The 11,124-nt window shown below is 45.5% G+C and overlaps 1 protein-coding gene across 3 annotated transcripts in view; it reads left to right on the top strand.

The window, feature by feature from the left end:
* The window catches only part of Ttc39b (tetratricopeptide repeat domain 39B), a 97,979-nt gene that overhangs the window by 49,011 nt on the left and 37,844 nt on the right, over positions 1-11,124 (top strand). For all 3 annotated transcript variants that reach the window (XM_031377761.1, XM_031377762.1, XM_031377763.1), the window contains 3 exons: positions 6,310-6,417; positions 8,134-8,265; positions 9,140-9,216. In XM_031377761.1, the coding sequence (XP_031233621.1) occupies positions 6,310-6,417; positions 8,134-8,265; positions 9,140-9,216 (317 nt within the window). The remainder of the gene's footprint in view (positions 1-6,309; positions 6,418-8,133; positions 8,266-9,139; positions 9,217-11,124) is intronic.

Below are 11,124 nucleotides of genomic sequence, written 5' to 3'. Positions count from 1 at the left end.
AAAAGTATGTGTATGAGTGCATGTACTCACACATGTGTATATGTATATGTATGTATATGTATGTATATGTATGTGTATGTTTGTGTGTGTGTAAATGTGGGTGCTGGTGTGCCCTGGCATGTGTGTGGAGGTCAGAGGGCCCATGGACACACCCAGGGGTCAGTTCTTACCATTCCCTCTGTTTGAAGCAGGATGTCTTTTGCTAGCTGTTTATTCCAGGCTAGCTGGCTACAAGCTTCTGTCTCCACTTCCTCTATCACTCTAGCCATGCTGGGGTTATGAGCTGCAGCATCTGGTTTTACGTGGGTTCTGGGGACGTGAACTCCTGTCCAGTGCTTTATCCACCGAACCATTTCCTTAGCCTTCAGTTGTTCTTTTACGAGTTATGGACATTCTTGTTAAAGTTGTCTTAAAACCCGTGAGAAATACTTTGCATTCTCACTCGTGGGCTTGTAGAGCTTTGAAGTTTATATATCAGGTCTTCTATGTTAGAGTTCACATTTGGAATTAGCTATTTACAAGTGTTCCCATCACACTCATGAATTTGGCAAATTGTCTGAATATGGAAGGGGTTGATGGAGATGATGTTGGAAATAACTTGTAAGAGTCTTAAAATTTTATTTTCCACATTGCTTTTTAAAATTCCAAATGTCCTTCCTTGCTCATGGAATTTTTGGTTGTTTGTCTAGAAAGAAGTATTCCCTTCTTATAGTTATCCTTTAATCCTTTTGTTTCCTAGGTAACTAATGCACCAACATTTATAAAGCTGTGTTTAGAAGCTGTAATAAGATAAAAATAACTGAAAGTACTAATAAGTAAGGTCACAGCTTGACTGAGGTTGTGGCTTGGGAATCTTAATTTGAAGCCCTGGACCACAAATGCTGGTTCTGGGAGACAGCAGGATATAAGAAGGGAGAAGCTGCAGGGAGAGGGCAGAAGAGGGACCATGGGGAGGGGGGGAGGGGATGGGCAGAGAGGGACCATGGGAAGGGGGAAGGGGATGGACAGAGAGGGACCATGGGGAGGAGGAGGGGATGGGCAGAGAGGGACCACAGGAAGGGGGGAGGCTTGCTGAGAGAGTGAGGGTGCTAGCAAGAGCCACAGACATGGGGGCTGAGAGTGAAACAGCAGTGGACACAAGATAGACAAGGATTTTGGGGTGGGCGAGCGCTGGAATGTGGTCCACAAGGCAGATGTTCTAAAGCAATGCACATGGATGCTCGATGGAAAGTGCTCTTTGTATTTCCTGGTCGGCTCTTGAGGAGAATGGAGGACTTTGGGGGGTGGGACTCAGGCATTGGTGCTAGCTGTCACTTCTTAGTTCTTGAGTAGAACCGGAAGGTGTGCTAATCTTAATCAGCTTTTGTTACCATAGAAACTATCTGAAGCAATCGACTTAGAAAGGTTTCTTTTGTCTCACAAACCACAAGTTCAGTGTTTCTAGCTCATGATGGCCAGCCCCACTGCTTTTGGCTCTGTCGTAGGGGGCATGTTGTGGAGGGAATTATGGAGTGCATGGCAGGGTAATACTGCACTACATCATCATGGTCAGATAGATCCCTTTAAGGGATCTGACCTAAAGGGTTTCCACTTGGGCCCCACCTCTTAGTCTACCATCCCCAGATAATACACCTTTGGAGACTTAACACTTTTAATACATTGGTCTTTGGGGACATTTCCAGATACAAACTAGCAGAGATGCCATGGTAGGATACACAGAGAGGCAGAGGGTAAGTTATTTCCTTGTTTAGTTTGCTTAGGTTAAAATGAGTGAGATTTGTGCATCTGGGTCAGGAAGAGGAAAGATTAGAGATGTACATCCAGGAAGATGGTACTCTTCAACTGTAGTCCTGGCCTAAAACTCACTAAGTAACCCAGACCAGCCTACAACTGATGGTAATCCACCTGCCTTGGCTTCCTAAGTCCTAAGATTACAGACAGGCACTACCACTCTTATATTCTGGGACATCATTTTCTAACAACGCCAACTCTGTCTACAACATAGCTGGAAGATGTGGAGGCAACATGTGGGAAATGCTATACAGATGCTTTTCTTATGGTATTAACGCTTGTGGCTTTTGCAGCCTTAGCAATGTGCCCAGCCTGTTTCATCAGAAGGTATTCTGCTAATGGCAGTGAAGCAACAGCCTTTGGAAGTCTGTGAGTGTGGCTGGCATTAGTTAGGTGGTCCAGGAAATTATACCTGCTTGCACTTCCTTGAACTGCCCCTCCCCTCAAACACCTGCCTGCCTCTCCAAACAGGGCAGGCAGTTGGGAGTTCGGGTCACCATTTAACAAACTGGAAGCAGTATGCAGTGGTCTGCCCTCATTCCAAGCAACATACCTTTTGTGATTCCATCTGCCCTGGTTATTGGTCCTCTTATTTGTTTAGTTTCAAATACTTGTGATGGTTTCCTCTGATTCTTCTTCAACCTGAAAATAAGAGGAGAGAAATCTTTCAGTAGAAGAATCCTGATACCTAGAGAAGAACATGACTACTAGCTAAGATACTTTGTGACTTTGGAATTGTTTGATTTTTGTATTTATTATCATATACGGTTTCTATTAAAAACCAGTGCTTCTAAAGGACACAAGTGACAAAGTCACAGATTTCGGCAAGTGTTGTGCGTATCACCTCCAGTTTCTTGATAGACTAGTTGCTGAAGTAGTTGTGTTAAACACTTTGGAAAAATGAGGGAGACTCTTTGTTGGCCCACACTTTCCCTGTCAGATCAGACTCTTACCATATCCCATAATTAGAGAGGAGACATGCTGTTAGATCTTCACACAGGCATTTTTCATGAAAGTGGGCCGTTGAAAAGGTTGCTCATTTTCAAATCCCAGAGATAAAGTACATCATTGTCCTCAAGCATAAAGGGTATCATTTTGGCTTTGATGTGTATTATATTTGAAATATATCCTCTTTCATGAAAGCAGGAGTCTGAGCTCTCAGGCTAAAGAAACAGAAACCTTTTATAAACTTCTTTACTCTTGTAGCATGTATACTGCTTCAGCCCCATGTGGGTACCAAGCAGGCTAGTGTCAGTTATTAATGAAGGCTGCTTTGGGGGGATCCCTGCACCATGAAGGAGGTTATAGCCACCAAGGAGGTAAAATTCCAGAGACTGTTTTGGGTTCCCCAATGGTTAAATTATTGATTGTGGCAAATTTCGTGTGGAGGCTAGCAGACTGCTCTGTAAAGAATGCAGGGTAGGGGGGCAGGAGGGTGGTGGTGGTGGTGGTGGTGGTGGTGGTGGTGGCTGCTTGTCAGTTGTGCAGGGTATAAAAGTTCGGGAGATTGCACAGTAATATGGCTATCCTGAGGATTGCTGGACTGTGTTCTTTATAATATTTTATTATGCAGTATATTGTTATTTTTAAAAAAGAATGAAGGATAGATTGATCAAGCCATTGAGCCTAACATAGCTCCCCCTTTCCTGTTTAATTAATTAATAGATAGCATGCTTGTTGGGGGAGGGGTTGCTTACGGGACAACCCTAGCTGTCTGCTCCCAGGAACCTTCTACCTTTGTTTGAGGAGGGATCTCTCACTGGGCTGGAGCTTCCCATGTAGGCCAGGCTAGTTGGCCTGTGAGTGTTCAGGGACCTACCTCTCTCCACATTCTGCATCATCATTGCTAGGATTATAGGTGTGCTTCACTGCATCCTGCTTTTACATGCTTTCTGGGGATGCAAACTCAGGTCCTCAGGTTTACAAGGCACATGCTCTACTGACTGACCTACCTCTTGAGCATTTGTCATTTGGATAAGTGGTCTCATCATGTTGTCCATGCTGGCCTTGAATTCACTATTTAGCTCAAGATGGCCTTGAACTCTAAGAAGTCCTCCTGCCTCAGCTTTCTTATTTCTGTGATTACAAGTGTGTGCCACCACACTTGGCTTCTTTGTATTAGAAGGTGATGTATACAACATTTACCCTTTATATTAGAAAGTAAAACATTTACCAGTGCACTTTCCCATATCCTCTGGGAAAGAGCCATTCTGGTGTAAGAGGGAAAGCAGTCTGAGCTCCGGAAGAGAAGGCAGGCCTCTGGTAGGCACCTCCCCTTCCTGCTTATCTCCCTCCTCCCTGTGGTTCCTGCTTCTTCCTAACTCATTTGGCATGTTCCCAAGGCACGGAATTTCCTGCTTATCAGTATCTCCCATCTTCACTAGTAGGCTCAACCAAGGTAGTTCCCAGTATTTGCCAAGGAGCTGTTTCAAAATCAGTCAATTCTTTTAGAGGCAAATTAGGCATTGCAAAAATAGCACCACACTAATGAGCTATTAAAGAGCAGCTCACTGCACTCATACTTAAATAAACTAGGAAGGCAGAAATGGCCTTAAAGCAGAACTAATTTACAGGAACTTAGACTAGACTGTTGCCCACTGCTGCTGCGTTCTTCCTCCCCGCCTCATCCCTTCTTCCTATTCCTCCTCTTCCTCCCCCTCTCCCTCCTCCAGGTCTTTCTATGTAGCCCCAGCTGTCCTGGAACTCACTATGAGACCAGGTTGGCTGGAAACTCACATACCTTCTTGCCTTTGCTTCCCAAGTGCTCGGACTACACGCTGTGCACCACTACACCTTTTAGTTCAGAAAGATGATAATTTTTATCCTATTTTAGTGTGATATTCCATCACATCTTTAGCCTTTTTTGCATTCTCATTTTTGTCTTTTCTGGCTTTTGCAGCAGCAGCTGATAACCATTGAGCAAATATTACTACACCTTCCTGCTTAGATTTTGACTAATTTATATATGAGGGGGTCAGGGTCATTAAAACAGGGTCTTGCTCTGCAGATCACATTGAGGGGTGGTGCAGAACCGAATAGAGAGAAGCCTGGAGCACACTGAGGCAAGGGAGGGAGAGAAGGTTTGTTTTGTTTTGTTTTTTTTAAGACTATGTAGCCCTGGCTGGTCTGGAGCTTGCTATGTAGACCAGGCTGGTTCCAGACTCAGAGAGATCCGCTTGCCTCTGCCTTTCAAGTGCTGGGACTAAAGGTGTGCTCCGCCACATTTGCTGGGGGACTGGATAGCTGAGACAATGCACTTGCCTTTGTTCTTAGAATAGAATCCCCCCCCCTCTGACACTATTGTTTCTGACTTTGGCCTAGTTTCTATAATTTCTCTCATTTTCTCCCTTGCTGTATATGCAGCATAGAATTCCTCCTCCCTGCAACCTAGATATCCCCATGAGTCATCCCACTGTAAAACAGCTAGGGAGTACCTTTCCATTACAACGATCATCTGAATTAGGCCTCCGTGCGTGTGACCTTTTCTCTCCCAACCCCTCATGTAGTTAGTGCCTACTATGGGCACTTGTTTGTTGGTCAATCTCTCCTCAAAACTGCCCCAAGAAATAAACTGCTGGGCTCCCATTTTACAGATAAGGAAGTTGAGGCCCAGCTATGTTATAGACAGAGCTGGTGTTGTTAGAAAATGATGCCCCAGAATATAAGAGTGGTAGTGCGTGTCTGCAATCTTAATACTTAGGAAGCCAAGGCAGGTGGATTACCATCAGTTGTAGGCCGGTCTGGGTTACTTAGTGAGTTTTAGGCCAGGGCTACAGTTGAAAAGAATGAAAAGAAGGAAGGTAAAAGGAGATGGAGGAAGGTCTAAGAGACGCGGGTTCTGAAGGGCCTCCTGGAGTGGTAAGCTTGTCAAAGCACCAGATTTTGGGGTGTCATTTTCTTTTCCTGTTTCCTTTGGGAAGAACGAGGCGGAACCTTCCTTGAAGTGCCCCTGTCTGCTAAGGGAGCTTATTCCAGAGGGAACGCAGTGCTGTGTTCTCCTCCCCTTCTCACCACTTAGGAAGAGGAACTGGAGGACAGAAGACTAGAGTGGACTCTGCCGTCCAGAAGGATTTGTCGGGAAATGGAGTCCTGAGTTTCATGCCTATGATTATTGGAGGCTAGGGTGGGAGAATTGGGCCTTGAGGTCCAGGCTGTGTGAGACCCTGTTTCAAAGAGCAAACTCCAGAAAAACAAAATCGTTGGTTGTCTTGCCTGCTCCACTTCCCTCTCTCCTCTGCATAGCTTTATCTGCATTTCAATGTTAGTGACAGTAATTGGGCACCCACTGTTCAGCCTTGCTGTGCCTGTGTATGCAATGCACACGCATGCCTTTTCCCCACCCACCTGTTTCTTACAGGCTCAGAGCATTGGCCTTACAGAGGTTGGGGAAGCCCCTTTGCTGCAGCATTGAGAAGTGGCAAAGGGGGAATTTCAGCTGGTCTCCATCCCCACTCCCTGGGACGAGGAGCTAATGGTAAAAGTTACAAACATCCTATGTCTTTTTCTTTTTCTCTTCAGTTCATCAGGCAAGGTGGATCTCAAGAGCGGCCTGGAGGAATGTGCAGCGGCGCTGAACTTATTTCTAAGTAACAAATTTAAAGATGCCTTAGAGTTGCTTCGCCCATGGTAATTAACTCTACTTCTCAGTAGATATTTTATGTGTTTTTCTGATGTCTTGTTGGTGTGTTACTGTGTCTGTGCTTGCCTCAGGATGTATAAGCTAGTTTGAGTGAGACCCATCCCATCAATCAGCTTTAAAGAAGTGTCTTTTCATATCTAGTCAGAAATTTTTTGATGCTTACGCTCTAGCCGCCACACTTGGCTCGTGTGTCATCTCCATGGTTTTGGAGGTGCCACATTTGTTTTCTTATGTCTTCCAATGAGCACTGCCTCTAAGTATGAGCAGCATTTCCTTTGAAGCCAGCAGGGGAATGACTAGAGAAGCAAAATCCCAGTGCTAAGATCAAATTTCAGGGCTCCCTACTGTTGTCATGGAAGTTACCAGCACTGAGCTTTCAGGCCTGGCAGCACCCATCTGGTCTGCTCACTGGCCCCTGTTGTGCATGGGATGGACTTTGCAGAACCCATCTTGCAGTGGTCTCCAGACTCAGCTGCTGGGGGGAGGGGGAAGCTGAAGTTGGGGTACCTGATCCCTCAACGTCGAGTGGCCAGTGGTGTCCCTCAGACTCCTCTGTCATCTTCTGGACCTCTGCTTCCCTCGTCATCTCCGGTCTGCCTGGCTTTGCCATGCTTTACCTCTCTCGATTCTGACTCAGTGCCTCTAACTGTGTCCTTTATTCTTTTTTAAACATCCCCCTTTCACCTCTACCATGTGCTTATAAAATAGCATAAAAATAAATTATCGTAGTCCCTGATCTTTATGCTTAGTTCCTTGTTAAAAATTCCTTTTCACCCCACTTGAGCATGAGGTTTGAACTGCCACTGAGAGCTGGGGTGGGTGGGCAGTGCCCTCATTCAGGACAAAGGCTCTTTAGATTCTGTCTGAGGGGACTGAAAGGAATCATGTCAGCTCAGGATGGTGAGCCGTAGTACTTAAAACACATTGATATTTGAAACATAACTGGTCAGGTGAGAGGCTTGGAGAGGAGCAAGCATGCTCTCAAGTGGTGACGGAGAGCCGGATAACCTCCTCAGCTAGTAGGAGCTTTCCTCAGGACTCTCAGATGTTCTATCCTAAGGTTTACTTTGCTCAGGTCCCTGTGTGCATGACCTAATTTCTTGCAAAAATCTTGCTTCCTCTTGGCTTTGGAGAAGAGAGAACAGTTTTAAAGGTACTTTTTCTCCATATCACATTAAAATTTCACCTTCCTTTCCCCTCCCTTCCTTACCCTTCCCTCACCCTCTCTCTCTTAGTTTTTTCTTCCTCTTTCTCCACTTTCTTTTTTGAGATAAGGTTCATGTAAGCGCAGGCTGGCCTCAAACTCACAGAAGATGACCCTGAGTCCCTGAGCTCCTGTTTCTGCTTCTCAGGATGCTAAGATCAGTTGTGTGTCACCAAGCCTCACTCGCTGTTCAACTGGGGAAAAAAAATAGCTTTGCTTTTAAACTTTTTCTAGGAAACAAGTCCACAGGCTGCCCCCTAGTGATGAATCAGGGAAAGGCATGTTGTCCCCAGCACTTTATTCTACTGTGTGGGTTTAAATTGGTACTTGAGGTTTTAAAGCAGGCCTTTCCAGAGCTTGTATCAGTTCAGTTACTGTGGAGGAGAGGTGGAGTTCTACTCGGTGAGGATTAGGCATGGTTGGTATCAGAAAACACCTGGGCTTTGTGTCCTTCTTTTTCGTTGTTCTGAGCTGTACTCACTGGCTGTGTTCTTTCCAGGGCCAAGGAGAGCATGTACCACGCGCTGGGCTACAGCACCATTGTGGTGCTGCAGGCTGTCATGACCTTTGAGCAGCAGGACATCCAGAACGGCATCTCTGCCATGAAGGACGCTTTACAAACCTGCCAAAAGTAGGACTGAGTAATTTATATCTGCGCGAGCAGTTAGTTCCCTGCCTTCCTACCATAGCGTCAAGTGAATGCAGCTGGCTGAAGTAGGGAGTTTGTTTGAGGTTAGCCTGAACTATGGAAACTGACTTGAGCTTCAAAGTGTCTTGGCCAGTTTCAGTTCTATGCAGTGGAATTCAAGAAGTCCTGTCTGGAATTATAATATGGCTCCCATTTAGCACCCATGTCCTCTGCTGGATACTCGGGGCCTGAGCTGTGGTAAAGTCTGAGGGAGCCTTCAGAAGGGCTAGCAGAGAGCATCTCTCTAGTTCTTTTGTGGTAGGTTGGTTAAGAACTGAGTACCATGTCTAGTCAAGCAGAGAGTGTATTGTTCTACATGGGAGAAATTGCACATTCAGAGGGGATTTTTTTATTTGCCTAAGAATGTGTTTGGACACTCTCGGTTTGTCAAAATGAGAGTGTCAGTTTTAAGCTTGTAGGAGGCCACAGTGAAGGCTATTATTTATACTGGTGAATTTTAATGTGGCTAAGGTGAATCTTCATGTACTTTTGTTATAATCTCAAATGAAGAACATTTTCCTAACTGCACTTTAAGTCCACTTTTCACCTGTGGAGACACTTACCACAGGCATTCTGCTTTTATCCAGAAAGGAGGGGAGGTTTGTATGCAGTGCGTCTGTGGGCTCCTCTACACCATGGTTAGGTTGAGTGCCCATGGTTGGTGGTTCAGGACTAGGCCCTGTGTATGTAGAGGAGGGAGGCCTGGCCTTGCAGAGGGGCCAGGAGTTCCCATGTGGCGACTGCTTGCTGTGATTGAAATGGCCACGAGTGACTGAGCGTCATCTGATGCTGGTCTTTGCCCTTGTCTTCAATGCAGATACAGGAAGAAATGCACGGTTGTCGAGTCTTTCTCAAGTCTCCTTTCTCGAGGGTCACTGGAACAACTGAGTGAAGGTAAGAGGCCGTGAGGCTTGGTCTCTCTCTTGTGGAGGTGAAGCACCCACAAACCATCATTGAAGTGTAGAGAATGAAGGAAGAGGCCTCTTCTCTTCCCAGCTCACCTTGGTCGCTGGTTGACTTTTATATATAAGGGACATGTACAGTTTATTTTTCACTTACTCTTTGTTTTTGTTTTTTTTTTTTTTTTTTGCAAGCATTCAACCATACACATGTACAACAATGTGATCTTGTCCCCATACCAGTGTCTGTAAATGCCTTTTATCTTTTTGGAGCTGTGCAGTTATGAAATGGGATGGTACCTGGTACCACAATGTGCTTGTTTTTTTTTTCCTCATTGAAGGACAGCTCTATGGTTTTAATTTTTTTCTTGTTAGCAAACATTGTTGTCCTAAAATCCTTGTACATATATTTTTTTGTGTATTCTTTCAAGTACTTCATGAGACAGTTTTCTAAAAGCAGGGTAACTGGAACTAAGGGTTTTACAATATTGATAGATATTGGCATTCTTCCCCTCAAAAAACCCTATATTCAACTATCCTTGGAGGGTTTCACTTTCTTCAGACTATTAATGTTTTTCCAAGGTGAAAGCACTGTTTTGTTTTCAGACAGGGTCTTCGTATGGACTCTTCCCAGGTCTGAATTCACTATGTAGATCAGGCTGACCTTGAACTCAAAGAGATCCACCTGCCTCTGTCTTCTGGGTATCTGGGTAATGTTTATACCTTTAAAAGTGACAATGCTGGTCTACATAGCTGATGAAGATGTTTGGCTTGTGGGTTTACGAATAGTCAGGAGTCCAGGAAAGAACTCAGTCAGATAGCTGGGAGAAACATCACCGCCCGCTGCTCCATATCCCCTCAGATGAGAGGAGAAGTGCCCGTAATCAGCCCTAAACAGAAGGCTGCTCCACCCCCAAGGGTCACCCAGGAACTCTGTAGAGCCTGTGCCGTCTCAGGAGAGTTGGCATTCACACTGTTACTTTTAAGCCCGTGCTTTGGAAGAGACGGTTAGTGCAAACACTAGAGTACCTGAGGCTGGGGAAAGCAAGCGTAGCTCTGGGATGGCTGTCAAGGCAGGACAGTCCTAATGTCAAGTGTATGCTGCACACACATGGAGAGAGATTTACTATGGAGCTCCGTTTGTCCTGTAGGAGTGTTGACAGCTTGTTTGGGACATTGGAGAAGTTAGGCCCATTTGAGTGAGGTGAGCTTTGAGTGTTGATTGCAGGAGAGGACCGGGACATGTCCCGTGTCTTTAAAAAGAGTATCGTGTTGACTCAACCATGGCAGAAACTGATGGAATTTTGTTGTTACTGTCGGCAGTTGAAACCCATCTTCTTTTTCATCAGAGACTGATCTCCGAGCATCCCTAGGAACAAGAGCTGGTACTAGTAGGCCTAAAGTGTTCCAGAGACAACCCATGAGATTGAATTGGCCCCAGTATGACTCTTGCATTGCATTTTCCTTCCTGGGAATCCCATCTGGCTGCTTCCCTGGTCCACTGACCCCTGCTTCCCTGGTCCACTGACCCCTGCTTCCCTGGTCCACTGACCCCTGCTTCCCTGGTCCACTGACCCCTGCTTCCCTGGTCCACTGACCCCTGCTTCCCTGGTCCACTGACCCCTGCTTCCCTGGTCCACTGATACCTGCTTCCCTGGTCCGCTGACCCCTGCTTCCCTGGTCCACTGACGCCTGCTTCCCTGGTCCACTGATGCCTGCTTCCCTGGTCCACTGATGCCTGCTTCCCTGGTCCACTGACCCCTGCTTCCCCCTTTTTTTTTTGTGACGTGAAGGTGACATTGGAGAGATTTAAACCTTAGTTTTAAGAGGAATGATATGGTACTTTTGCTGTGAGTATAAATAATTTTAAAACATAATAATGTTCTTTTTTTTTTTTTTTTTT

The sequence above is a fragment of the Mastomys coucha genome, unplaced genomic scaffold, assembly GCF_008632895.1.
Source record: "Mastomys coucha isolate ucsf_1 unplaced genomic scaffold, UCSF_Mcou_1 pScaffold18, whole genome shotgun sequence".
Lineage (NCBI taxonomy): Eukaryota > Metazoa > Chordata > Mammalia > Rodentia > Muridae > Mastomys > Mastomys coucha.
The sequence above is the reverse complement of the archived record's forward strand: the minus strand, read 5'-3'. Positions and strand labels throughout refer to the sequence as shown.